This window comes from Typha angustifolia, chromosome 13, assembly GCF_048772165.1.
Source record: "Typha angustifolia cultivar Huaian chromosome 13, ASM4877216v1, whole genome shotgun sequence".
In the NCBI taxonomy this organism is placed as follows: Eukaryota; Viridiplantae; Streptophyta; class Magnoliopsida; order Poales; family Typhaceae; genus Typha; species Typha angustifolia.
The window spans coordinates 3,939,156-3,966,371 of record NC_133251.1 but is presented as its reverse complement, the minus strand read 5'-3'; the positions used below and the strand labels follow the sequence as shown (position 1 = coordinate 3,966,371).

The 27,216-nt window shown below is 37.0% G+C and overlaps 4 protein-coding genes and 4 non-coding genes across 23 annotated transcripts; all 8 read right to left on the bottom strand.

Moving 5' to 3' along the window:
- Nucleotides 1-359: 359 nt before the first annotated feature.
- LOC140774415 (uncharacterized) lies at nucleotides 360-1,404 on the bottom strand. Its single transcript, XM_073117410.1, has 2 exons — nucleotides 1,050-1,404; nucleotides 360-950 (listed from the first exon to the last, which is right to left on the bottom strand). The coding sequence occupies exons 1-2, from the start codon at nucleotides 1,269-1,271 to the stop codon at nucleotides 642-644; spliced, it is 531 nt and encodes a 176-aa protein (XP_072973511.1). The 5' UTR covers nucleotides 1,272-1,404; the 3' UTR covers nucleotides 360-641.
- A 1,959-nt stretch (nucleotides 1,405-3,363) lies between these two features.
- Nucleotides 3,364-11,151, bottom strand: LOC140772989 (putative pumilio homolog 7, chloroplastic). 5 transcript variants are annotated; one of them, XM_073115279.1, is made up of 8 exons: nucleotides 9,630-11,151; nucleotides 9,298-9,460; nucleotides 6,643-6,806; nucleotides 4,676-4,934; nucleotides 4,191-4,585; nucleotides 3,997-4,097; nucleotides 3,818-3,891; nucleotides 3,364-3,721 (listed from the first exon to the last, which is right to left on the bottom strand). In XM_073115279.1, exons 1-5 carry the CDS (start codon nucleotides 10,961-10,963, stop codon nucleotides 4,478-4,480), a joined length of 2,028 nt encoding a protein of 675 aa, XP_072971380.1. In that variant the 5' UTR covers nucleotides 10,964-11,151; the 3' UTR covers nucleotides 3,364-3,721; nucleotides 3,818-3,891; nucleotides 3,997-4,097; nucleotides 4,191-4,477. The 5 variants fall into 5 exon arrangements, with proteins under 5 accessions (XP_072971380.1, XP_072971382.1, XP_072971381.1 ...); XM_073115281.1 differs by having other exon boundaries at nucleotides 3,364-3,891; nucleotides 3,997-4,102; nucleotides 4,191-4,268; nucleotides 4,516-4,585; XM_073115280.1 differs by having other exon boundaries at nucleotides 3,364-3,891; nucleotides 4,191-4,268; nucleotides 4,516-4,585.
- A 1,482-nt stretch (nucleotides 11,152-12,633) lies between these two features.
- On the bottom strand, nucleotides 12,634-18,109 carry LOC140774439 (eukaryotic translation initiation factor 3 subunit I-like). Its single transcript, XM_073117444.1, has 9 exons — nucleotides 17,878-18,109; nucleotides 17,201-17,416; nucleotides 16,588-16,715; nucleotides 16,173-16,292; nucleotides 15,980-16,069; nucleotides 15,432-15,518; nucleotides 15,242-15,321; nucleotides 13,354-13,452; nucleotides 12,634-13,259 (listed from the first exon to the last, which is right to left on the bottom strand). The coding sequence occupies exons 1-8, from the start codon at nucleotides 18,059-18,061 to the stop codon at nucleotides 13,377-13,379; spliced, it is 981 nt and encodes a 326-aa protein (XP_072973545.1). The 5' UTR covers nucleotides 18,062-18,109; the 3' UTR covers nucleotides 12,634-13,259; nucleotides 13,354-13,376.
- On the bottom strand, nucleotides 13,744-13,831 carry LOC140775214 (small nucleolar RNA U54). Its single transcript, XR_012106703.1, has one exon. It is a non-coding gene; the product is annotated as a small nucleolar RNA U54 (small nucleolar RNA).
- Nucleotides 14,321-14,408, bottom strand: LOC140775215 (small nucleolar RNA U54). Its single transcript, XR_012106704.1, has one exon. It is a non-coding gene; the product is annotated as a small nucleolar RNA U54 (small nucleolar RNA).
- On the bottom strand, nucleotides 14,464-14,548 carry LOC140775217 (small nucleolar RNA U54). Its single transcript, XR_012106705.1, has one exon. It is a non-coding gene; the product is annotated as a small nucleolar RNA U54 (small nucleolar RNA).
- On the bottom strand, nucleotides 14,616-14,703 carry LOC140775213 (small nucleolar RNA U54). Its single transcript, XR_012106702.1, has one exon. It is a non-coding gene; the product is annotated as a small nucleolar RNA U54 (small nucleolar RNA).
- Nucleotides 18,110-19,219: 1,110 nt separating the features above from the next.
- On the bottom strand, nucleotides 19,220-26,105 carry LOC140774878 (uncharacterized WD repeat-containing protein C2A9.03-like). Of its 12 annotated transcripts, none has more exons than XM_073118039.1 (10): nucleotides 25,967-26,105; nucleotides 25,260-25,427; nucleotides 25,009-25,176; nucleotides 24,608-24,694; nucleotides 20,688-20,822; nucleotides 20,500-20,610; nucleotides 20,322-20,413; nucleotides 20,141-20,246; nucleotides 19,968-20,054; nucleotides 19,220-19,865 (listed from the first exon to the last, which is right to left on the bottom strand). In XM_073118039.1, exons 2-10 carry the CDS (start codon nucleotides 25,416-25,418, stop codon nucleotides 19,452-19,454), a joined length of 1,359 nt encoding a protein of 452 aa, XP_072974140.1. In that variant the 5' UTR covers nucleotides 25,419-25,427; nucleotides 25,967-26,105; the 3' UTR covers nucleotides 19,220-19,451. The 12 variants fall into 12 exon arrangements, with proteins under 12 accessions (XP_072974140.1, XP_072974141.1, XP_072974142.1 ...); XM_073118040.1 differs by having other exon boundaries at nucleotides 25,260-25,422; nucleotides 25,967-26,096; XM_073118041.1 differs by lacking the exon at nucleotides 25,967-26,105 and having other exon boundaries at nucleotides 25,009-25,151; nucleotides 25,260-25,393.
- Between the last annotated feature and the right edge of the window lie 1,111 nt (nucleotides 26,106-27,216).

The window sequence follows — 27,216 nt, the reverse complement described above, 5'->3', positions numbered from 1 at the left end:
CGGGGGCGGGGAGGGGGGCAAATCTTGCTTAAACTAATACAAGCTCTACTTTTCTTAAAAAAGGAAAAAAAAAAAAAAGAAAAATACAGTGCTTTTGATAAAATTTCCTAAGATTTTATTGGAGTTTTTTTATTTTGTTTTTCACGCATAAATTATGTATTTATTACCACCACACGAGCTATAGATATTTTAAGATTCGAAATATTGATACAATCCAAAGTGATTAATTAGCATTAAATGGATTGCCCTACCGAACCTAATAAAAGATCTCTAATTCATTAATAACGTAAAAAAGAACCCACCTGAATTGGCTGAATCTACTTTAAATAATTAAATTCTGTATTGAAACACTTCACATCATAGAGACCAAGTGGTGCATTTATGATTCTTATTACACATACTACTAACCTTACAAACCAGACTATTACAGCACTTAATTAGTAGAAGAAAAAGGAAATTCTATCACAAACACTGATGAAGCTTTCAAATAAGCACATTAATTTCTACTACATATTTATATCTCAGTTGGATCAAACTATAACCTATTTAGGTAGTTCCACATTATTTATCAAATTGAAACTTAATTTCTAAAGCACCCTTGAGTGATTGATTAATTTTAAGTATACTGTCGAGCAAACTAGCTAGCTATGGTGCATGAATTTGCAGTTAGGGCATGAGAGATTTGCCTTGCACATCATGACGAAGATATGGCACTTCATGCACACAGCCGCCACCATCTTCTGTCGATCATCTTCAGGGGCGAACATCCATGACGGTAAACGCGACATGCCCTTGGAATTGTTCAAGATGAGACATGAATTTGTTGGCTCGCATGTGAGGTTGAGATCAAGGTCCAGGCTAGGGAGGAGAGTTGTCTGCTCAAGAGTTCGCTTGGGGTCCTTAGAGGTTCTCTTGTTTGTTCTTGTGTTGTATAAGTGTATTTGGCCCGACTGTAATGTCAAAATATTAATACTGCTCTATCTCAAACACGCTTGTAATATTATCTTATGCAAATAAAAATAAAAGATGGTAAAAATTTTGAAACATACTTTGATATCAAGGCAACGCTGCCACCCCAACGGCAAGGGAGCATCAAGATGGAGTTCGATGTCAAGGTAATCCTCACCCGCTTTCACCAACTTATTCTCTCCTTCGACATTGATATAACTCTTTTCCTCTTCTAGATCTCTCTTTCTCTTCCGGGATGTCATGTCCTCGAGATTGAGGCATGACTTCTCCTTTAGAGACAGAGCTGCTCGTAAGGAGACCATGATTTCTTGATCAGAAAGACTAACTACTCTTTACCTGCATTTCTACGTATGTCTTCTTCTTCTTCTTCTTCTTCTTCTTCTTCTTCTTCTTCTTCTTCTTCTCAGTCTCTCTCTTTGTTGTGCATCTAGTAGTAGATTTTGATATACTTTTATAGGGTGGATTACAAGGCCTATTAAAGATCACATTAAGTGCAGTTGCAAGGATCTAAAGAGATTAGAGGAGAGGTTAATTTCCATGCCACATGGCAAAATACTCAGTCTATGATGAGTAGGATCATGCATGTAATTTAACATCCCCCTATTACACATGTTACGTGTGCTTACTGGATTCCAATTATATCACATGAAAAGGCCATGCATTCTTTTAGCTTCAATCACCACTTGTAGTAAGTTTCCATTAGATGCATTGGTGTGTGTTACCATATGATGTGCTGATCCTAATTTGATGTTATTTACCCCTCAAGAACTTGACACAAACTTAGAAGACCCAAGTATCTCCATGAAAACACACCGGTGAACAGCTCCCTCTCGAGTCTAATCTATTACTCTCAAACGCATCCTTGTCCTAAATCAAGATCCTTGCTCCATCCGAGTATAGACCACTTTGCGACTATCATATATTGGGAGATAAGAGAGTTCTAGTCTAAGTGAGACAGAGTTTAATATAATTCTTAGAATCCAACTCAACTCAAAAATTTAAATTATTAGGTGAAAGTCTAAAAAATTTTATGAACACTTTAATTTTCTTTTTCTCCTTCTAATGCGAGACTAAACCCTCATACAACGGAATATATAAAATCTTAGTATATCTAAGGACTTATTTATGCAAAATAACCTTTTTAAATTGGATGAACTCAGGTTGCCAATTCATTGCCATTGAATCACTCCTATATATTTTAATCCTACGACTCTCTTCTCTATTTTCTTTTAGACACGATCGAAATGATGGAATATGCATAATTAATATTCAAATTGACATGAATTTAATGATCGGTCTGGATTGACTCAGACGATTGGCCTACACTGAATCCCCTTTTAAGGGATGCTGGGAAAGGATGAAGGTTAAGAGCCACATTAAATGATTTGAATGGTAGACAGTTAGAGTATGAATTGAATGCCATAGCTCTTCTACTACTACTCCAACTTCCAAAATCGTTCCAATTTAAAGCACTCCAACGACCTCTTTGAATCCTAATTTAAGACGAGCACACTTCATGAAAGATACACGCACCCTCCTCTTCTCCATTCTGGAAACGTTTGTTAAAATTCTTGAGACAAATTACGTAATCTTTTATTTAGTAATCCAGCTAATTACATTCTCCTTGATTTCCACTACCTTTTAAAGTCTTTGGCTAACTCATATGGTCATATAGAGTCTTCCATTTTTTTTTAATGGCATACAACAACCGTTATGTAAGGCTATGCTAGTTCTAGCAACCATCTTAATTTTTTGCCCTAAGTCAGTATCGCATACTGACATCTGACATAACAAGGATAAAAAGTTAAAATTAAGTGCACTTTTAACTAGATGTTTTTTAAATTTGAGAGTAAGAGAGGTGAGCGGAGCCTAATTAAGTATTAATCAAAGTGATGAGTGGAGAATACAAGAGGGGGAGATGAGGAAACTTATATGGCCCACATCCAAAACAACTAGTAATCAAGGGGAGAGCAGCAACCAAAGGAAGGAAGGAGTCCCAGAAAGGCTAGAGAAATGTATGGACTCTGTGATGATAAGAGAGGCAGGAAGGACTTAAAAGACTCTTTCTACCGAGGTTATATATCTTAAAAAACTATTTTAAATGCAGCTTGTGTGAATTGCTATGGTATTTTTCTCCGTCTCATTTAGATAATTTTATCATGTTTTTTACTAGTTTAATAAGTAAGTGAGTTGAAACTTATTTACGGTACTAAGTGACTTTTAATTCATGTGAACTTCACGTAACATAATTTATGCAAGTATACTAAAAATATTATTTGAGGTAGCAATTTTACCTGAGTGATTTTGATATATATATATATATATATATATATATATCACTCGTTGCAGTAGCAAATTTTGTTGAACAAAATTACGAAAGCAATTTTTCTGGAGATACTTATATGACATCCCTAAATAGGAGTCACCTAATCTGGTAAATAATTTTGAAAACTCACTTATTTAGATACAATGTTTGCATATCTAGAACGGTCAAAAACTCCCAACTGCCGCACTATCTTTGGTCGTCACCAGGTATCAAACCGTAGACCGACGCGTGACGGTGGGACCGGGAATCTTGGAGCTCGTGGACGAGAGTAACCGGTATGAGATCCGATCGATTCCTCGATTATTACTGGTCCATTCCAGCTGCCTTATGACACGTGGCGCAGCCGTGCTGGAGGCTGTAGCTTTATAACATGCATAGTGGTTGAATGAGTAGATTGAATGTAAGTATTTTTCTTCATCAAAATAGCTGTATCAAATTATCATGAAATGGGAAACTTAGCTCATGTTGTTACTCAAAAGCAACAAAAAGATTAAAGAAAGAAACTTGCTGAGATCCAGAAACTTATTGATTTGGTGTTTGCAGTGCTCATGCTGGAGATGAGCCATTAAAAATTATAGGATCTGAATGTTATATACCTGTCAGGAAAAGGAAAAAAAAAAAAAATTTGAACATCAATCCATTATGTATATCTGCATAATTAATTAAACAAAACATGAGAATATAAAAGATTGCATCCATACCATATGCAGTTTTTGTTTAAAAGGGGAAGAAAGTGGCAGCTCCTCTCTTCTCCAACTCCAATTCACTACCAAGGCTACAGACAAGGATCAATACCTGCAAGCTGAACTAGTCGAAATTTTATCTCGGTTTAAATGAGCTAAATCTCAGTTTTCACCAAAGAACAAGTATGGCAGAAAAGATGGAACATCTATACCATATATCTTATCAAAAAGCCGACAGAAGTTATTGTCGTTACACTGTACAACCAGATCCATGGAGGGCTATAATTAGTCTGGACAACAAAAATAGAAGGATATTACAGAGCATACATAGTTTAGCATTCACAAGCAAAAAATGCTTATTTTTACAAGTCTACAAGCTAATCATTTCAAGCTCCTTGGAACGCAAATTGTAAGGGTAACACCTTACATACAGCTGGAGCTCAAAGTCGCATGAAACTAACTGCTAGGCATGGAGCTTCACGCCATCCTAGAGTGTACATCACTTCTTTAATGGGGATTTAGAGAAGATCCGCTTACAATATGGGCTGGTGCGAAGGACTTCTGCATGAGGACGGATAGCTTCGACCAGCACAGTATGGAGGGAACCCTACAAACCAAAAGACCATTAGAAATGTGAGACTGGACGGCAACACAACATATTCAGGGGGGGTGGGTTTGATTGGGGTGTGATATTCACCTTGGAAATTTGAAGAGCAGATTGGATTACATAGTTTGCATAAGGGTCTTGCAATAACTGCTCAAACTGAGGCATGGAGAGCAGTTCGAGGATGATAGTAGCCTTGTCATGTTCTGTGAAAACCTTGAGGCACTTCTCCACTACATTGCTGCTGAACTTTTGCATAGAGAGCTTGATATATTTTCCTTCAAATTGAGATGCCAAAACTGCGAGTGCTGATGGAATTTCTAAGTCTAGGACATATTGAACAACATAATTTCTGGACGTACAAAAAATAAAGGAAAGAGAGGGAGATCAAAAAGTTGTCACTGAAATAGCAATTGTAGGAGTTACAGTACAATGTTTTTCAATTCAGTGAATGAACAACTTATACCAAGAAACATATCAGATATTAAAGTCATCACAGTCAAAATCCTCTAGAGTCTAGACAATCACGTGTTGTAATGATATAGAAGGGAAAAAAGACAATGGTTTTAGTGAAATCTGAATAACAAGCAATAATATGGTTCTTTGTCATAAATGCCCTTCTTAGGAATACATGTTCTAAAAATTTAAAATCCCCAGTGTTGCATGTGATTCCACAGTTTACCATATGCCACCAACCGAAGTTATAAATACATTGTCTTTCATACTCCAATGCAGAAAATCTTAAGCCACTGTTGTAACCAACCTATCTACAAAAACAAAAACTGTTTATGCATGCTAGAAATAGCAGCAACTACATAGACCTCCACTTGTTACTAAGTTAGGTTTTATGCCATCAACAAACCACTCAGGAATCAGGATACACATCAAATACTAAAACAACATGAATACCAAAACTTTTCCACACTGAAAGATTATCTGCATCATATGGCAAAAGTGGAAGGAGATGCTGTGAACGGCACATAAATCCTCCTTTCAAAGATCAGACATAAACGAGAATTCCTTTTTGTTGCACATTATTCTTTTATCTTTTGATTTCTATTGGTGCTAGAAGGATGGATGTACAGATATAATCTTCTTATTTGATACAATTAACATGTCAAAATCTGGTATTAGAACATCAATGGCCACAGATATTCAAGTAAACAATCTTTGAACAAGGAAAAGACAAGAATGAAGAGAAAGAAACAGTAATTATTAGATAAGAAATTTGAAATGTGGTTGCAAGCATCCGTATTTCAAGACTTCCTTTCAATGGGAAGAAAATTGTAGTAGAGAAGAGCTTATGGATGCTCAAATAAATAGAACTTCTAGACATACTGTTACATGCCATAAGCAAAGAGCTTTAGGGCATCATATACTCGCACTAGAGGCCTCTGGCATTAAATGGCCACTCTGGTAAATAACGGAGAAGCATGTAGCAGAAAATATGTTAACAGGATATATTTTTCAGAAATCAGAACATCTTCACCCAAGGTCTCCAAGCTAGAGGGTCAACATGACTTGAGCATCACTGCCTACAGTTTTATTGAAAAGAGTGCATGTGGAAAGGGAGTAGAAGTAACTGCAACTAATAAACTTGAAAAAAAAGACCTAATCTTTAATGAACAGTCTTGGAAGGATCTTCATTGTAGACCGACAGAAATAAGTATAGAGAGGTCTAACATAAGCACATTATTGCCACAGCATCAGAGTGCAAATGTACCTGTCAATGTAGGTTCTAAAGAGGTCTTGCATATGTCACCTTACCGCATTAACAACAGGTGCCATAGCTGACTCTAGAAGACAATGTAATGGGGAAAGAAAGAATACATGATTCAAATTGAAATTTGAAGAGGCATACCTTAAACTGACATGGAGAAAACAAGAATTTTCTTTTGCTCCCTGTGAATCCTACTAACCTCTAGATAAAGCAGTATCAAAGTATATTAACACTAGATTTTTATAGATAACAACAGAGTACAGAGAATCAGATTCACAGTTGGCATGCTTCAGCTAAATAGACAAAAAGTCAGTAGCATTTAGATTGAGATGTCTTTTACCCAAATGAATCTTGAGCTAGTTGAAATGCATTAGCAGAGATTGCTCCAATCAACATTGATCGATGTTCACCGGTAGAATGAGCTATGCAACGTTGCAGGACACAACAACCATGACGATGTGTTGCAATATCAGCACAATTAATAGCAGCAGCATCATAAATAACCTGTACAGAATGGCTTATGTTAGTAAAGAAAATTTGAAGAAACAAGATTAACACATAAAAAAGATCTCCATTATCTCAGAACTACAGGAGTCCTACTTTTGGTGATACTTTGTGGTATTTTCCTTTTAGTTAACCAGAAAGTGTTACACTATGGTAAGTTGTGCAGTATTTCCGGTATAGAAAGATTATGGAAGGATTAAGATCACGCAAACATAAAGCCAGTATAAGAAGATCAACAAAAAAGGAAACAGAACGCAGTCAAAGAAGGTTGGCCATCTGACTGTTTAGGTGCTCTACTACCGTTGATGCCATACAAGAAAGCAAATAAGACCTATGTATGTATCCTCACAATTCACCATTTTGTGATCTTAATAATATTCTGATTCTACTTTTGTTGATTTCAAAAAGTTTCAACCTTGGTAATTTTTTACCGGACAATTTCTCTGAATTACAAGTACTTTCGCACTTCCGCATACACTTTCATCCTAATCTTTCACCTTTTGAGAATTCTTTTACAAATAGAATAGCTAAAATAAAAATAGTTGCAGACTGTCTGACCATATAGGAAATCTGAAAGAATCAAAACTAGAAAAATGTTGAATATTCATTATAACCATAAGAAAGTACTATGATAATTTAACTAATAATAACAATGTAAACAAGTTCCATAATAAACATGTTGGTTACCTTTATTTCCAAGAACCAAAAAGCACTGAAAGAAGGTGTCTTAAATAAGATGAAAATAAAGCAAAGACGTTACAGATATATCTTGCATGTTCAAATGAACTCTGGAAACTAATTCACTTTGATTTACATATGGTCAAACTTAGTTACATATACGTGAAAAGAGAATTGTGAGAAGCACTGAGTGATAATTAAGCCAAAGGAACAATTTAGATGGTCTAGATAGGCTTACATATTAATAAATCTATAGCACAGAACTAAGGCTCCAAGTACATGTGCTTTTGATGTCTGACTTAAAAGCTGTCAAAAAGATCGTCAGCTCGTGGGCTAGAGTCCGCTCACTCGATAAAATTATTATTATCATCATCATCATCATCATCATCATCATCATCATCATCATCATTATTATTATTATTATTATTATTATTATTATTATTATTATTATTATTATTATATACTTTTCCAGCTCGAATCGAGCTCGAGCTAGCAAAATTTGGTTGTTGAGCCGAGCCAAGCTGAGCCCAACTTGCTCAAGCTCGGGTTGTTTACACCCTTATCTGACTTAGGTTAAGCTTGAATCAAATATTTGTAGTTGTTAGTAAGAGGTGGCCAGGAAGATGCTCAACAAGAAAACCAACGAGGTAGAATGGTTAAGATATATGATATTCTTATTTGGCCATAAGAGTACTCACATTACATATATGAACATATTTGATACGAAAGTGTTTCTACATGAATTCAGTATTGCATTCAACAAACACTAATTATCATATTAAACGATACAGTACTCGAAACAATGGAACATCAGGCTGAGGTACTTATACTTTCCTATCATGACAACCAACTTTTATCTGTCATGTCCAAGGTGTCTTTCTATTCGATACAAATTGATATGACAGTATCGTGGCATTACCAAGAAATGAAACCTGTATATGCTTGGAGATAACACATCAAAATGTTAGCTTTTGAATCCAAATTTATCTTTTCTGACCAGATAAGCTTGAAATTAATGCATAAGTAGCCTATCCTTCTGAGTTAGAGATCTATATAAAAGATGGTCGTGTGCTTTTCAAGTGAAATGCAATGCAAGTTTGCCCGACATTGCAGGAAAAGAATATAAGTTCGGGTTTCAAATACTTCGTGCCATGATACTAAGTGACTAAACCCAACTAACAGATTAAGATCTCTCCTATTCACCATCCTCTTACTTGCCCCAGAAAACCAGCGATCACCATGGTAATTAACTAACAAACTATTCTATCTTTTGTATCTAATACCATTAATCATTACATTTTTTACATGATACATGTAGAAGTATAGAGCTTCCACCCTTTTCATATATTGAAATACTAGACAAAATTACAGAATATCCATAGTTGTGTGTGTGTGTGTGTGTGTATAGTGTCTCCATGTACCTAATAGTTAACTAGTTACTTAAGGTCCCATAATTTAATGATATAAGAAAGCATACATGCACACAGGGTGCTGATATAAGCCAGATGAGCTGTAATACAAAGGATGTATTTTAACTTTCAAATTCATAATGCTACCAGTTCTTTATATGCTCCTCTCTAGTAATTTAATTTCATGCAAACATAATTGAAGAATGTGATTAGAGAATCTAGTTCGTCTAATACATTTGCATGCTATCAAAGTAATTGCTGAATTGCTTTAGAAAGGCAAGCAGACTTAAGAAATGAAGCACAATGAACAAGTTAACTAGCCAATTTTCAGATACTTTGCATCATGCTGCCTTAACTGGAAAAGCATATGATAAAAATATAAATATTTGAAATCATAACCTTACCTTATTATCTTCTGCTGTGAAGGATTGCAAGCAACGTTGCACCACATGATTTCCATTAAGATCTTTCATGAGATCAAGAAAACCTGGCTGCAGGGCCGAAATAACCAGAGAAATCTGTTGCTTGCTTTTAAGAGTCTCTATCAACTTTTGCACTGCTCTTGTCCTGAAAAGTATAGGGGTCCTTTAGACTAGATCAATGGCTAAACAAGAAGAAGACATCAAACTCCAGCGAAAGTTGCCACAGACTAGTAACGAGACAAAAAAGAAAAGAAGAAGAGAAAGAACACATTATATAATGGTAGAAAGTTATATATCATCTGTTCCAGCATTACCCATGAATGTTAAGAGATATTCTGACAAGATTAGCTCGATCTTCTGTCAACGCACGGACAATTGTCATCCTTTGTTCTTCAGTGCATACATCTAATAGCTTCTGCATGAGATAATTTCCAAATGGATCCACCATTAGCTCTACCACATGATTGATGATCCCATTAAATATCAAATCCACCTGATGCTTCCCTTCATCAAATTTTTGCTGCAAGAACCGACAACCATGCTGGTCCTTTGCAATGTAGTACATATACCCTTTTACACCCATCAGATTTTCATACTTGATCGACAAAACTGGAGATAAAGGAAGCTTAGGGCTTCCTAAGCTGCGTCCACTCTCATTGCTTACAACAGGTTTTCCTCTTAAATACAATTGATCTTTTAACTGTAAACTCTTTCTCATCTTTGTATTATCAAACGCTTCTTTTCCCACATATTGCAGTTCCTTCCCTTGTATAATTAAGCTGTCTTCATATCCAAAGGCCTCAATATTGTGCCGGTTTCTCATCATTGGTAATTGAGAATCCCTGATATCCACGGATAACCCAGTGAATCTATTTGACATGGGAACGTCGTAAGCTTGCCTCGAAAGCCCTGCATTGTGGAGTCCTGCTGAATTCACAGCATTGAGTTCTGAAATACCTATTCTATTGGAAAACATGAAATCTTCAGAATTGAAGGAAGGAAAGCATCCACCTCCCCTACTGTAACAGTTTCTACCCAGAACACCATCAATACGAAATGCTTCCATTCCATTCAAGTTTCCAATTGGATATGATGCTGGACCGTCCAATCTATAATTAGCATCAAAAGAGCACTTCTTCTGCAACCCAGAAAAGGGTGGCACCTTACCTGAATCAAACAACAGGGATTCTCCAAAGCCAGAGAATTGAGGCATGCCAAGATTATTGCCATAATTAGTGTAAATCCGAGAAGGGTCAATTGGGTTTTGCATCAAAACAGATGTGGGCATCAGATCCCCGAGATACATGGAGCTAAGCTTCCTCGCCAAGACAAACTCTTCCTCAGAGGTGGGATGCCGTCCCAGGAAGGGAGAGCGGCACGTCACGTCATCGCCGCCCGGGGAGGGCGTCCCAGAGAGCGAGCTCGAAGCCGACGATGACCCATCCGAGATCATCGGTTCCGGGGACCAACATGCGTGAGCACTACCATGGCCATGGCCATATCCATACCCATGACCATGATTTTGGTGCATGAGCATGTCATCATCAATGGCATTGGAACCATGACGGCGGCGATGGATAGGAGGCGATGTTAGGATCTCATTCACCAACATCTCCATCTCCTTCTCCGCCTGCTTCTCCAGCTTCATGGCCCCAAAAATAAAAACCAACAAAAAAATCCCCCCCAAAAGAAAATCTCAAAAAAATGGCGAAAAAAAGAAGACAGATTGGGATCTAACAGAGCTAAAGGAAGAAGACCCAGATCGCAGAATAGATGACAGATGCAGTGGGGAATTGGGATCGGATTGGGGCCTCCATTCTAACCTTTGGGAGAGGAGTCGGTATGGCATGCAAGAGAGGAGAAGAGAAAAGAGAGGTTTATGTATTTATAGAGACGATGTATTGGTCTCTGTGTAGCGTCTTGCACAAAATTTAACAGTGAAGTGGTGGACTATGTATAATACTACAAGTCTATAATGTAGTAATGTTGTAGGACTTTTAAATTATTTTACAGTTTGTGAGGGGTTATGTTGATAAAAAAAATTATTGTTTCTCCTCGACTCCTTACTCCTTACTCCTTACTCCTTACTCCTAATAGTAGAAGAGACTGAGCTTGGTATTTTTTTGTGAGGTAGCTAAAAATTAAGGCGGTTGATCTAAACCGTTGGATGCACAGTGCGGTTATTCTAATAATATATATATATATATATATATATATATATATATATATATATATATATATATATTTCTTTCTTTTTGCACAGGGGACAATCGCGGGGAGGGAATGTTCCTAAGATAATTTAATATGAAATTGTAAAGCAAATGACCAAAAAGCCCCTTTGCTCTATGTATGGCAATCTTCTATATTATTATACATACACATTATATTTGCAGCTCACACGAGTGCAGAGAGTATATGTGTCTTCGTGGACATTATGCATGATTTTTTGCTATATCTCCATAAAGGGCAGTAATGTCTTTTCCCCCTCCAAAAGGGAATGAGAGGTAGAAGGCGGGCCTTCCATTGCTTGGAAGTCGGAAAGTTGAGAAACTTTTCTCCGTCGTTACCCGAGAAGAAGTAGGCCATCAAACTATCTTTTGAATAAATTTTTAAATTTTTTTTTGAATATCCAAGAATTTCCGTGATTCCTTTTCTTAAGAGATTCTTACGTGAACATTAGAAGAATCATATTTCAAAGTAGTTAATTAACTCTACGTGGGACCCCCACCACCACCTAACCCTCCTCCTACTTCTCGGTTCCTTTCATTGATACGTTTATAAGACTACTGGCCTCTTGGCATTTCGATGGAGGTCGCCGCCGGCTTCGTCCCCCGTCCACTAAAAGATGGAGGTAGGTTCGCCGGCGTCTGTACTGAGATTGACTTGTCCTTGTCCTTGAAACAATGGACCGACGTCGGACCGTCGGGAAATACTTTTATTTGAGCCGGTGGGTTATACTTTATTTCCATTGCTGCTGAGAATAAGAATGAGGGGATCCCCCAACCTCGGAGATCCTGCCTGCCTCTATTCGTTATTAGTCCGCGACGAGAGAGAATCTTCGATGCACGCCTTATGATATGAACGAGTCTACAAGGCATATGAATTTTTCGGCCATTTTTATTGACAAGGTGACCATGTATCTATCACCTTATTCATTATATTGGTTGCTTAGTTTTCTTACTTGGCTTATAAATGAAGCTCTTGGAAAAATTATGCCGTTGAATACGAATACATACAAGAGCCAATTGGAGCAAAACTTAGGAATAAATAGGTTTAGCTGGCCAGGCTCTGGAGAGAAGCCAAGCAAGTCCAAAGTAGTTTTGAAAACCTTGATATATAATAATCTTATGCCTGTGTAGTTAAACGACTACACAAGATCAGTCCTTTCCACTATTATAAGAGCAGCAGTCGTTCAACAGCAAAGTCTATGGAAGTACAACATTGTAGACCATATAAAGTAATCTAAGATCTATGTAGTCTCAACCAGACAGGTCTCCTGCTGAGCTCATGCATGAAGCAAAGAACTAGTAATATTCTTCATAAACATGAAGAAAAGGAATGCAATGCCTCAGGTTGTTGATTTTGAAGCCCATAAATTGATATGCCTGCATCCGGCATTTTAATCATCCCAAAAGAGCACATACTCATCACCGTATTTGACTCAGGTGAGTTAGAGCAGCTACATGGCCAGTCCAGACAACAGCCCGATCTCAGTGTCCAGAAGCTTTATTTGTTAGATACACAAGATTTACCTATGATCAGTTGGAAATTTTGAGTCGTGAGAAGTCATCAGTGTCAGGAGAAGTGCAGTGCTAATTTTACACCACCAAGTAGCTTCCGCTCTTGTTTATTGCTTGCACTGCAGCATAGCTCAGCTTCAAGTGCAAAAAAATCCATTTCCATCGCTAGTCAAAATGTAATGAGACAAGATATTTTCAGTACTCCTGGACCAAAGGGAAGAAGATAATGCATCTGGGCCTCTTGTCATATTACTGGGCACAAGCAAAATTAAGGGGAGTTGAAATAAATATGGTGTACCTTCTGAAGCATGTAACCTGGAATTACATCTTGATGTTGAAGTAGTCAGGGTCAAAGTGATGTAGCCTTACATAACCATCTTCACCACCACTCGAAAAACTGTCCAGAAGAATCTGAATGTAAACAAGACAGGAAGGCATACAGACAAGAGAATAGAAACTCGCTAGTTTCAGCATCCAATGAATAATATGACCATTATGACTAGAGAAAAGCAAACATCTGAGGAAGGATTGATCCAATCGTTCCCAGCCCATGAAAAAAAAAAAAATTTGAAATATTTTCCTGTTCATATTAGTAAAGTAACAAACCTGTAAACAGGTTAAAAGGTCAAAGAGAGAGAGAGAGTAAAATCAGGGGGTCCTAGCCAAGAATTTGAAAAGAAAGACAAGTTGCTCTCATATTCTCCGTTGTCAGCACAAAACTGAAACTCTCAGAATAGCGTATATTGCCAATATGATTGGCTGTTAATCATTGAGCCACAGAAACCAGAAGCAAAATAGAGAAGGTAAAGAAATTAGACATTTAAAATCTGACATAACTGAAAAAATGTATCAGCAGATATAATGATATTCTGCATATATTGGCAATATATATTGAAACAGAAGTAGCATATATTGAAATTAGTGTTCTGCATAGAACAGGTAATAAATGATGAATACAAACCTATCACAACTTGAAAGTCTTCTACTCCAATAAAAAGGGTAGTATGATAAAGTTAACCAATACTAAAGTAATCACATATAATGACACTAAATAGCAAATAAAAACAAAATATAAGATCTATAAAGGCTTCATCTTGTGGTTTTAGCATGTCTCTGTTTTGAAAAAGTCAAATTAAAACAAGGAAATCCTAATTGTCATTCATAGAAGTCTTACCACATTGTCAAAACTGTAAACATGTTAAAATGATCAAAGTGCCACAGTACAGTTTCAGTAGTCCCAAGCTAGGAAATTAGGACAGAAATCTAGCTCTCATATTCTCAATTGTCAGCACAAGGACTGAACCTCTTAGAATAGCGTATATCACCAGTATTATTGGCTGTAATCATTGAGCCACAAGATCCACATAAAAGAAAAGGGAAAGGTATAGAAACACCATAACAAAATTGTAGCTCTCATATTCTCAATTGTCAGCACAAGGACTGAACCTCTTAGAATAGCGTATATCACCAACATTGGCTGCAATCATTGAGCCACAAAATCCACAAAAAGAAAATCAATCGGAAAGATATAGAAAGTCACAAACACCATAATGGAAATCTAGCTCTCATATTTTCAATTTTCAGCACATGGAGTGAACTTCTTAGAATAGCGTATAACACCAATATTATTGGCTGCAATCATTGAGCCACAAAATCCAGAAAATCTAGTAGGAGAGGAATAGAAACACCATAACATCACTAGGGCATTGTAGATCACTGTAATAAAGGCATATCTTTTAGAGCATCAATACACTAGCAACTACAAACAACAAATATTGAAAAATAGATTAAGAACTAACAAGTAGCAGCACATTTAGTAGCCAAAGGAGTGACTAAAGCTTCTGGGTTACCAATAATATCAATGTCTCACTCAAATAAATGTCCAAGATGGAGAAACAATAAGAAGCCAACCCATTTCATCTAATAATATCTTAAAAATGACAGAATGTTACAGAAATTGGTCTACTTTCACTGCATACAAGAAACATCATTTAAGGTATCTGAGAAGTTATTTGAGATCACAATATACCACACTCCAATTAGATGTCTATCATTACCAGCATAAGAGAACAGTAATATAAACAATGCAGACAATGACCCAATGTAGTCAACAAAAAGTGCACAAGGGCTGAATGTGACAGAACATATATATTGTGAGATATATAAAATAGAAAAGAAGAAACAACCTTCGTCCATCAGGGTTGAATGCTAGAGCATTTATTGGCCCAAAATGGCCTTTCACACCTCCAATTTCTTCTTGTAGAATCTGTTTATAGCAAACAAGAATTTATTTTGGCAAGCTTAGGAACTTAGGGGTGTACTATAGTGCACCAAGTTCTGGTTGAACTTAAAAGAGGACAATTAAGTAGGGCTCACCTTGTGAAAGAACTTGGCTTCAAATTTACCTGCTCTACGATCAGTTGTTGTGACATGTGATGCATCCTGACCACCTCCAATCACCACCTAAATAAACCAACAAGAAAAATATTCACCTAAATATCAGGAATGAAGATATAAAAAGCCAAACAAATCAACTCATAAGAATGCCTAGAGCTCATGATCAAAATCTGCAAACAGGTACAATGATACAACAAACATTCATTGACCAGATTCAGAATAAAAAATTCTTCAAACTAATGAGAGACCTCATTTATTGATTTCTTTCTCTTGTTTGTTTGTACTTCTCATCTAATACCAAGTTCACTTTTTGAGCTTTTTATGGTATATGTTCAACAAACCTCTCCAAGACTCACGTCAAGAGGATCTAGCAGGAAAATATTCTAAAAGACCCTAAAAGCTGAAAATCTTCTAAAAGTGATCAAGCGCTATAAAAACACAATGATGATTTTTGCAGAAGCATGAAACAATAGTCAATCCTCACAAAAATACAAGAAATAAAAGGTATCAAACAAACAGATACTTACATGATCAAGAAGAGGAGATATTGCACAAGCATTGACTGGGCGCTCTGTGACATACGTCTTGATAAGAGTCAGTGTTCTCGAATCCCAGAGCTTACCAAATAAAATACCCAAGGAAATAAGAATATAGCTCAAGAGCAAAGTCAAACAGGAATTCGAATCAAGAATAAGACAGATAACCAAACTGAGTCATCACCTTGGCAGATTTATCCAAGGAACCCGTCAGGAAATGGGAACCATCAGCAGATTTTGTTAGTGAAGATATTGTTTTCTGGTGACCAGTTTCCTTATCTGACTCCTTCAGCAGCTTTCCAGTCTGCATATGTCAATAAAATTGAGAAGTAAGCCTGTAAATAAGCAAAAAAAATGCATGAAAAAATCGGTTACTTCAACTTATCTTTCCAAGTAAATGTATTATTTTCATACCATCGCAATTCAAATCATAGAATATACAATCTTCTATAGCTATATATATATATATAAACACAAATGAATAATGACTACATTTGCTAAACCATTTTACGAGAAGGTAGTTTACTTAACATGTCAAAGCTGATCATTCCAGACATGCCAATAGATAATAATAAACTATTGAAAGAAGCACAACACACCTCAGAATCCCATATACGTATTACAGCATCTTCACCACCACTTATTATAGTCTTGTTTAGAGGTCCCCACACAGCTCTATTTATTCTTCCTTGAGGCCCTTTGATAGTAAGCACGGACTCACTGGTCTCTGCAAAAATGCAAGACAAACTATTAAGATGATCGATAAATTTTGCAACATGTCTACATTATTCATCTAGTATATCGTACTCCTTCGGGCAAAAATTGCATCATCAGTATGCATGCCGAAATTGAATTCTAAACACCAGCTAAAAGAAAAGGAGGCTAACAAGAGAATTGATTATTACTAGGTAATATCAGACTATTACCTCCAGCAACATGTAATTTACTAATTTCGCATATTTACATATCACAAAGTTTGATCGAAGGCTTCAAATTATGTGAAAAGATGTGGCAAATATGCTCGAAGTAGAGTATTTAGTTATTTACATATCAAACTATCAAAAGCAACAAGATGACGCAACAGATAAGAGAATTAGATGACAAGTGAAGAATGAAAATATATGAATCCACCACAATCCATAAATGAGCAAGGAGAAAGAAATTGTAAGCATCAGGTATAACAGGAGAAAACTAGTAATTGATGACTCATACGTTCACTAGGATCTCTGGCAATTCGTTTCACTTGAATGGTGGATGGATGCCCCATAAATGGATCAGTCGTGATAACAGCAAGTTTATCACCAACAGAAAAATCCACAGCTCTAGCTGGAGAGTCAAAGTTAAAAGAATATAGTTGGGCTCCTGTCTGGACATTCCACAGTTTCACTGACTGGTCTGCACTGCCTGTGATTAGGCGTGTAGAATCACCTACACAAACAATAGGATCAACAAGATTATGTTAAACATTCATAAAGCTTAGGAGCATGGAAACATAAAGAATAAGTATATAATGATCATTGCCCGCGGTTAACAAAGACCATAATATAAATAACAACAAGACAATGAAACTAAAAATAGCAAAAACAAATATTTTTTTCCTAAAGTGCAGATCCATTGCAGTCGACATACAGAAAAGGAGAATGAACCGTTAGTTTACTATTACTTCTGACACAGCATACATCACTGCGAAACTTCCAAATGCAACATTAGGCATCACACAGACCGGTTAACTATATACGTTCCAGAGGACGAAAGTCTAATTCGTTATCACTTCTAATAGGCTACGAAAACAATAGACACAAAAACAAAACTACTGCTTTGAAGCATATCTTTGGTATACGAAGTTGAAATGGAGAGAGACAGGAAAAAGGAGGGATGAGGGAGCTCACGAGAGACGTCACAGCACCAAACAGCGCCGTTGTGGCCGCGATAGGTACCGAGGCGCTCGCCATTGTCGGCGAACCAAACGGTGGGGTCGTGATCCTTGGCGCAGGAGAAGAGGAGATCTCCTTCTCTGTTGTACTTGAGGAAGGTCAGTGGCCTCTCATGGCCCTTCATCAAGATCGGCCTCATCTTCTCTCCTCCCGGTACACCAAAACCCTAAAACCCTAACTTGCACGGTTCCGTCCCTCCTAGTGTAATTTATACTCACAGATGGAACTTGTTCGTGGCTCCTCACCGTTGGATCTTCGTGACCGGACCAAACAACACTACAATGCTCACTTCTTTTAGTCAATATATATATAAAACAGTAGTTATCTTCACAGTGACTAAAGAGATTATACTTATTAACTCCCAACTCTAAATAATTAAATAATTATTATAAAAAAAATTTATTTGGCGGTGGCAGTGGCAGTGGCTTGACTAAATGATTTGGTTTTGTTGATGGTTCGATCACATGGCTTGGAGGAGTAGTTTAACAACATGATGGTTTAGACCAATATTTTAACGACATTTAGTTCAGATCTTAATATTTTGATAGCTAGAGAGGATAGACTCTTTATTCAGTTCATATCTAGTGTTCGAGTTTTTAAATAATCAAAATATATATTCATATATATCTATAAACTATTTATACACCAATCAAGAGAGAAGTAAATCATCTCAAGTTTATTTATATATTCAGAATTAATAGATTAATAATAAATTAGATAGAAAGTTCTGGTCATATATATACCTTTAGATAACTAAATCGAAAACAAATTGTCTAAGATTTAATTACTTTCTTTGTAAGAATTTTTAAAGAAAAAAGGAAGGTGAGGAACTCGTGACGTTAGCTGATCATCCAACTTAGAGCCAGGATTTTACAATGTAACAATATGGGACATAATTTAGCATTACAAGACCAAAATATGTTCGAATCTAGTTCTGCAGAGAGACCCTTTCCAGGGAGGATTTCTTCCAGACAACTATCCAGACGATCGAAATCAATTTGAGATTCAATTCCATTAATTTTATTTGGAGAAAATTTATCTAGAAATAAATTCTGCCGTTGAAAAATAATAAAAATAAAATCTATCTACTTTTATTGTCTAGAACTAACTATGTTGTTTGAAACGAGGTAGGAATTTATTTTACTATGCTTATTTGTCCTATTTTAATCATGAGCTTCAATAAAGATGCCACAAAATTAAGAGTAACATCTAGAAAAGTTTAAGTGAAAAATAAATTTCCTGTAAATTCGATCTCAAATTGGATGTCTTTATATACTATACCGAGATTCATCCTAAATCCACTGAAATCAATGAAACTTCAAATCCAATCGCTTAAACGTTTCCACCGAGGTGATTCCCAAAAATAAAGTGTGAAGGGGAAGAAAAGGGCGGATATTTCTTTACTGGCATTTACACAAGGCTGAGTAGTTTCTCTATACAAGCCATCAAAAAGACTGGAACAAGCAAACTTCAAGGAAGACTTGAGTAGTTTATTTACTGGCATTTCCAGCTCCTCTCTTCCCTCCCATTCATCGGAAGCTATCCAGGTAACAGTATTGACGCCTCCTGCTGAACTCTAACAAGCTCCCATAAGTCCGGTCTGCTATCGCTACAAAGAGAGCCTCTGTATCCGGGCTGAATGATATGCCGGCGATCTCACCAAAGAGATCAATCTCTTGGGCACATAGGTAATCCGCCCTACAATCATATATGTGAACAAAGTCCGCCGGCTCAGCCATTGCCAAGAACCGCCCATCAGAAGAAAATTTCAGTCCTCGTATTGCTCCCATCCTCCCTTTCAGCACAGCCAGGGACTCGGAGAGGTTGCGAACATCCCACAGCCGACATGTTGTGTCTTGGTTTCCAGTGGCCAGGATATGGCCATCAGGGTGCCAAGCCGATGAAAAGGAGTAATCCAAGTGACCTTTGAGGCTACTGATCACCTATATAGAGCAAACAACGGGGAAAAGTTATTCATCACGTAACATGGGAACATCATGAAATGAGAAAAGGGAGTCAAGAACCACAAGGCGCAGAGCACTTACCTTACCCGACTGCGGATCTGCTAGCAAACATTCAGTACTATCGCCAAGGACAGCAAGTAGCTTGCCATCTGGACTGACTGATGTATTCTGCATAATTTAAATATGTTCATGTTAAAGCACTTGGGAAATGAATTCAGAATTCAGACCAAAGAAGATCAGAAAGAATCACTCACATTCACAGACCAGGAGAAGGATAAACGATTCAGAAGATTATATCTCTCAGTGTCGAAGGTCCTTACACAGCAGTCATTATTAGCAGTCATCACCCGAGTGGAGCCACTGAGAGATGAAATAGCACACCAATCAAATGATGATATTGGATAAAGCATATAATATACTAAAAGGGATACTTACTTAGAAGATTGATAGATATCCACCGCATTGGTGATGGCTTTGTCATTGTCAGTTACATTTGTACAGAAGGCCACCCCAGATTGATCCATATACTGGTGAGGTACAAAATTAATTGGTTAAAGAATAAAGACTGATTTGAATTATAAAAGGTAAAGCTCACTGGAATATTCAGTTTTACCTTACAAATGAGTTCACCCTGAAAGCCACCAGCCACCATCAGATTGTCTTTTACAGTCATGGTGCTGATCTGCACCCTCGATAATGGTCGGGCAGAAGATCCACGATTCTTCTGCATATTTGACAAGATGAAAATCTAAGCAAAATAAAGAGATAACTAACTGGTGCCAAACTCAGAAGTTTCTGAACCTGAGTTGGTACAGTTTGCCGTGCAACATTTAGCACTTCGTTGCCTCTTCGCAGCAGTGATGACCAGTGGATAACTGAGTAATTCTGCATCAAGTAGACATCATGCTTCGATGTCGCCCAAAGTAAATTCCTCAACTGCAAATATCAGTCACTTATCAGAGTCTTAAAAACAAAACTATATGCATCCAATGAAAGTCCATTTACTGATGAAAACAGATAGAAGCAATAATAGATCCAAAATTATATTGCATCCAACAAAGTCCATTTACTGGTGAGAACAGATAAAAGCGATAATAGTCCTAGTAACATTCATATTGTCAAACACATGATACAACTCAAGTTATGGAACTAGTAGTAGTTTACTTGTATTTGGTCTTTTCTATGCTGAGTGGGAAAACGACTAAGAATTATTACCTCTCTGTAAAAGAGAACCTAACCAAGAATCACAAGAAAGAGTTGCAATTCACAGTTCTCAACCGACTAGACACTGAAATTTTCAACTAGTTGCAGGATATAAAGTTATAAACATTAGTAAAATAATAAGAGAAAAAGGCCCTATGAGATTGCGATTTTTATCTAGTGTCGTGCTAAAGATAAAATGCAGAGAGACCTAGATGGTCATACATTTGCAACGTGTTCTTACTCATCTCTCCTTAGTAAGTCTTCCTAACTTCAGACAATGTTCATTAAATTACCCAGTAATTCAAACAAGTAACTCCCACCATCTCCACCAGTGGAAACAGGGGAAAAACTAAGATACTGTGAAGAATCGACATGTTTTTTTCTTTTTTTTTTTTTTGAGATAAGAAGAATCAACATGTGCTGAAGGAGAATTGTCACAAAATAAAATCTAAGATGACAATTAAGAGATTACCACACCTAAACAAGTCATAGATGCAGCAAACACACACATTCCAGTCGGTGAAGGTCAACTCGATGTGTTGAAAATGACCATGTTCTTGGAAAATAAGTGCAAAGAGACACTAAAATGACTACATGGAGGACAACACTTCCTTGTAAAGTGAAATTACTACACAGAGTACACCTTCCATATTTCCTACCATAACTGGACAAGGACTGGACTATCATCATTCCAGATTTCAGTTACTTACAATAACAATGAGGAAATAAATGGTCCTTCTGATTTCCCCATTGCATGAGAAAGTCTATATCTACTTTTAAAGGCTTGTCCGGTGAATGGACTTGGTACTCAATACAATTTGTCAGTAAAGGTTCGTGCCCATCTCATGTATTGACATTCTGACATGTCATTATATACCTGGCAAACTTTGTAAATGATCTTTTTATCGTCTAATCCAATTTATGTCCCACAATTTCCTATGAAAACCTAGGATCATTTCTCCATCTTTGTGTCCCCGTTACAGTTAATGGTGCCAGAACAACTAATTGCCTTTCAAGAATTAAAAATTATCACAACCTAGATATATAACAGAATGTAAGCCAGCAAGCATAAGAAATGAACACCTAGAACAGATAGTAACCTGATACTACCTCTGACACTTTAAAATTTAAGTGAGCATCATTTCTACAAGGCATATAAGCGATATGAATGAAGGAGAACTAAAATCATTAGTACTTATAGATATAATATGAAACTTTCTCTTTTAGCTGATGTCAGATCTGGTGCAAGCTCCTCATGTAAAATATCTGGTACAAGCTCCTCCTGTAAAATTAAAATCAACAAAGCCAACACTTTGATGACCATATCTTCTATTTAAAAATAAACTTTTGATAGATGCAATTAAATGTCCAACCTAAGTAATTGACATGAAAATGAGTGACGACATCTGCATAAAAAGTCATCTAAAATTGATACAAGTAGCTACTACATAAATCTCTTCCCAATGTTAGTACCTACAACAGCTAACTGGACATGCTCAAGGACTGAATTGTGGAAACTACATTAGTTCGAACAAAATGCCGCCCTAACTAAAAGTTGACCACAACAGAAATCGAAGAGTCTCCATCAGTCGACACTCAGCAGTTACATGTTTTTGGCGCAATGTCAACTTAGAACGAAATAAGCTTAACACCATGGAGCAATGTCAGAACAACTTGTTAAATCCATTGCAAACCAAAGCACATAATAATTCTTCAAAGAATCAATCATGCAGCACAAAAAGATGAGAAAAGTGTTTGACAAGTTTTAACTTGAATATGCATGCAAAACAGATCAAATATATCAAATTTAGACACTTGAAAAATACCTCCCACTATTCAGAACAGTGAAAGACTCATAATAGAAATGAGGAAAAAAAAAATATTACATAAAAATTGTCAGGTAAACCCCGTTCATGTCCCAAAACCTGCCTATTAAAATTGGGAGCATGATTTTTTTGACAATGTGGCTCACTGATCATGAAACTTCCTACCGTACCATATTAAAAGGGTGCTCTTATAGTGCCAGCCGCTCAGAAAGCATTTCCCACCTGCTTTTATTGCCTGGCAGAATATGTTATATTGTGGTCCACTCCTACAAAGGAGGGGTTAATAATAAAATCATATTACTATATATAATCCAGATTAAAATAACACCACTGATCATGTAAAACTGTGAGATATGCACTACAGAAAATCTATAAGCAGTCTGCAGTAAATATTATGCCACTTACATATACTTTCACCACACCATAGGAAAGAAGCAAGCACCAAACAGGTCTAAGAAAGCCTCCTCATTATTAATACAAACTAATAAAAAAAGTTGTAATATGCTCACTATCTCTGCAGAATGAGAAGATACATGGACATCAAATTCACGGTAACCAGGAACTCAAGCAGTCTGATTTATCATGTGCAGTTAACTGCTGGTGTCATTTGATAAATAAAGAGGAGGGGAAATAGAAAGATAGAACGTGGATGGAAGAGCACACATGCAAGTAAGTGCCCCCGAAGTTACAACATTTATACCAGGCAACCAGTCCAGAGAACAAATAAATGGAAGGAGAAAGCCAGACTTCTGATACAAATGCACCTTTTCCAAAAGTTCGCATTGTTCAACGCTAAGACATCACCATAATAACACGAAACATGCATTTACTTAAGTTACTACATGTGAAGGGCACGTCGTTAGAGGCTCCAAAAAGTCGCAAAGATGCTAAAACTATCACTGCCATCTAACAAGGAAATTAAAACTGCATAACATTACTGACCAATCAACACTACCAGTAAAACTGAGTAGTGTCTTACCTTCCCCAACAACACATGATGCTTGATGATATAATTGCACTAGCTCACATGGATATATTCCCATATAATAATTAATAATTAAGTAATGAGAACCTGCAAAAACTAAATGATCAAGGTAGATAATAGAACAATCTGAGTAAAAAGATAAAAGCCATTTTACATTAGAAGCAGGTATGAATAAACATGTCCTAAAATGCCAACCCAATTGATGTCTGGAGACTAATCAGTCTTCCTCTGCACTCAGTAGATCAGGGAACAAGTTAAGGACCTCCAAGAGGGTCAGCACAGAACCTTCTCAAATATGGTATGCGCAAGAGAAAGTCTATCTATAACACTTCAATTGATGCACTGGGAGACACCAATCTGCAATAATTCTAATACAGTGAATAGGTGACTGGAATTGGAAATTACTGTTTGCATGTTATTTGACTTATTTCTATCAAGGTTAAGTCGAGTCTAATTAACAACTAAGGGAAAAATTAATCTAAGACTTAAGAGCGCACTCAAAATGTAAAAACATGCATGAAAACTAGAATACATTGTGGAGTTGTGCATAGTATCAAAAGATGAAAATTACTACTGCTTAAAAGGGGAATGATGAATAATGCAGTCAATTGTGGAAAGTTTTATTATCAAGTCATTTGATTCCTCACTAGATCAATAATGAAAGATGATTAAAAGTATAGGTTCATGAAGACTGCTCATATTTGTACCTGAAAATGCACAATGGTTGACTTGACAAGCCTCGTATTGAATTGGAACTCATAAAACTTGCTTCCCTTCTCAACATGCTGGCATTCCTGAAAATATCAATGATGAAAGTCATCATGGAGGTTTTCTTTTCCAACAAACTTTATCATTTAAAAAGTACAATGTATAATAGAAATTTTTGATAAAAAGCCTGTGCATCCAAAAAACTGGGGACATATTTGTGAAATTAATTCTCCACAAATCGTTCTAGAAGGCAATTATACTCAAGGTACCACATATTTATGCAGAAGGCAATAAAACCTGAAAGTTATCATATTCTGACCAGAAAAGTATCTCATTGTACTAAATTGATACATATGATAGGCCAAATGGCTCCAGTTAAAATATTTGTCTGCAAGCTCACCTTCTCTAATTCATTGTTGGCTCTTGGGAAGTTAACATAGTTCTTGTACTGCTTCAGCCTCATCTCGCGATACCCCTTCCTAGTATAGTTCAACCTCTCCCATGGTATCCCTTGCATATCGCTTCCGTTTCTATACTCGGAGGCTGAAGTATCATTCTTATGCTTAGTCTGATCAATTCATAAATTGTTTCAACCTTAAATATATTTTCCATGAAAAATATAAAGAAGATATCAACCAAAAAGGGCAATACCATGTCCTCAACATCATCCAGGTCAGCATCACATTCCAGGCCAGCATCATGCGCTTCCTCTTGATGCCTATTCATCTCAAACCCAACATCATCGAACTCATCCATGTCGAAGTAGTCAGCATCAATGTATTCTAAATCGTCATTTAAATAATATGCCATCTGACTACACTGCAAAATCAATAGGAGTGACGGAATTTTACTCAATCTAGCAAAATAGATACAGACGGAATAGAACACAAAATGGATGCCAAAGAAAGATCCTTATTGATCTGCAAACCCTCTATATCCGCAATTTACATCTATGCACCTCTCAAGTCCTTTTATTTTTAGTATACATCCCTCAAAAGTCATGTGGGTATGCATATACTAAAAAATGAATTCTCTTTCGCAACCAAAAGGTAGCCCAAGAAGTATTCACGCAAAAATGCAGGGTAAAGGGTATACACGCAGAAGTAAATATTGTTAAGAGTATACGCAAAAATACCGACATATGTGCAAATAATAAATGCTAAAAACCTAAAAATTCACCCAAAAACCCCCAGAAATTCATCATCTACGAAAGGAGGCATAAGAATAAGAAACATGCAACAGAGAGCTCCTAAAAACTCGAAATTCTTCATATTAGCCTAAGCAAAACAATATAAAAAAGATAACGAAATCGAACCCTAGAAAACGAAGAAATCGCACAAATAACATCAAAGAATTACCAGAGAACAGATCGTCTCCCTAGGATGATCGGCGCAAGGAGAGAAATCTCTCGCGTATTTCTCTAGTAGCAGATATCTAAATGCTGAGATAGACGACCAAAGGAGATTCGACGGAGGCGCGTTGAGAAAGAACGAGAAATGGCGGAAGATAGAGAGCTAGATGCAGAGGTTTTATAGACTGAAGAGGTGGGGAGTGGGCGGGACCCGCAGAGACGAATGGAAGGATCCGGACGGACCGGACTTCATTGGCCCCGTTCCGTTATTACGTCGTAACGGAAGCTACTGAACTGTCCGCCTGTCCCTCGTCTCGACCATGATCAATTGTCAGAATTCACCATCACCAGATCAAACGGCCTTATTTGGTGGACATGGCGGCGATATAAGATCATAAGCTGTGGAGATTCACACCAGAGTGCAGCACCGTTAGTGGACAGTTTACTGGGACCCACCAGACGGGCCCCATAACTAACACGTGGATGTCACGCTTCCCCCTCCTGCCGCCACTTGCTATAAGGCGGGAAGCGCCACGAAAGAGAAAATAAAAAAAATAAAAAATTAGGTCCCTCCAATAATAAAATAAAACCCCGTATATCCCCCTGCAATAAGTTTTTAAATTAATTAAACAACGATCACCGCTTTAATTACGTACAATTAATTAATTAATTAATTGGAAGAGTCTGGTCCGGCCCCACCTCTTTGTTCCACGTGTAAACAAACTGTGGCAGTGCCGAGACGGTGCCGTGAGTTCAAGGTTGAGAGGTGACGCACGAAGCACCGCCCTCGATAAACACGTTGATTCCTTCTAGTAGACGTTTAATTCAAAATAGTGTCAAACTTTGAAGTAGTATCTATGAACTTATTATCAAACTATAAACTTTGAATTTAAATCTCAGGTCACACAAATTAAGACTACATAAACTGAACTCATGACCTTTTGGTAAGACTTGCCGGTAGCTTAACCTTTCACTTATTCATAATTCCTGGAGCAAGTCTCTTTTGTCGACATCCGTGTACCTTTTTCTTATTCCGAGGTCTTATCCGAAAAAATTATATCGTGGATAATCCTATCCGAAAAGTTATTCCTTCGATAAGCTCCTACTGTCTAAAATATAAAGATGTGGCAATTTGGACACAAGTGGCCATCGGCCCATCCTTCCACCTCAGTTGTGACATGGGATAACGCACCAAAAAAAGGTTTTCTTGGAGTCTTGCTCCAATCATTCGCCGCCACGTGCTCCTCTGACTTCTCA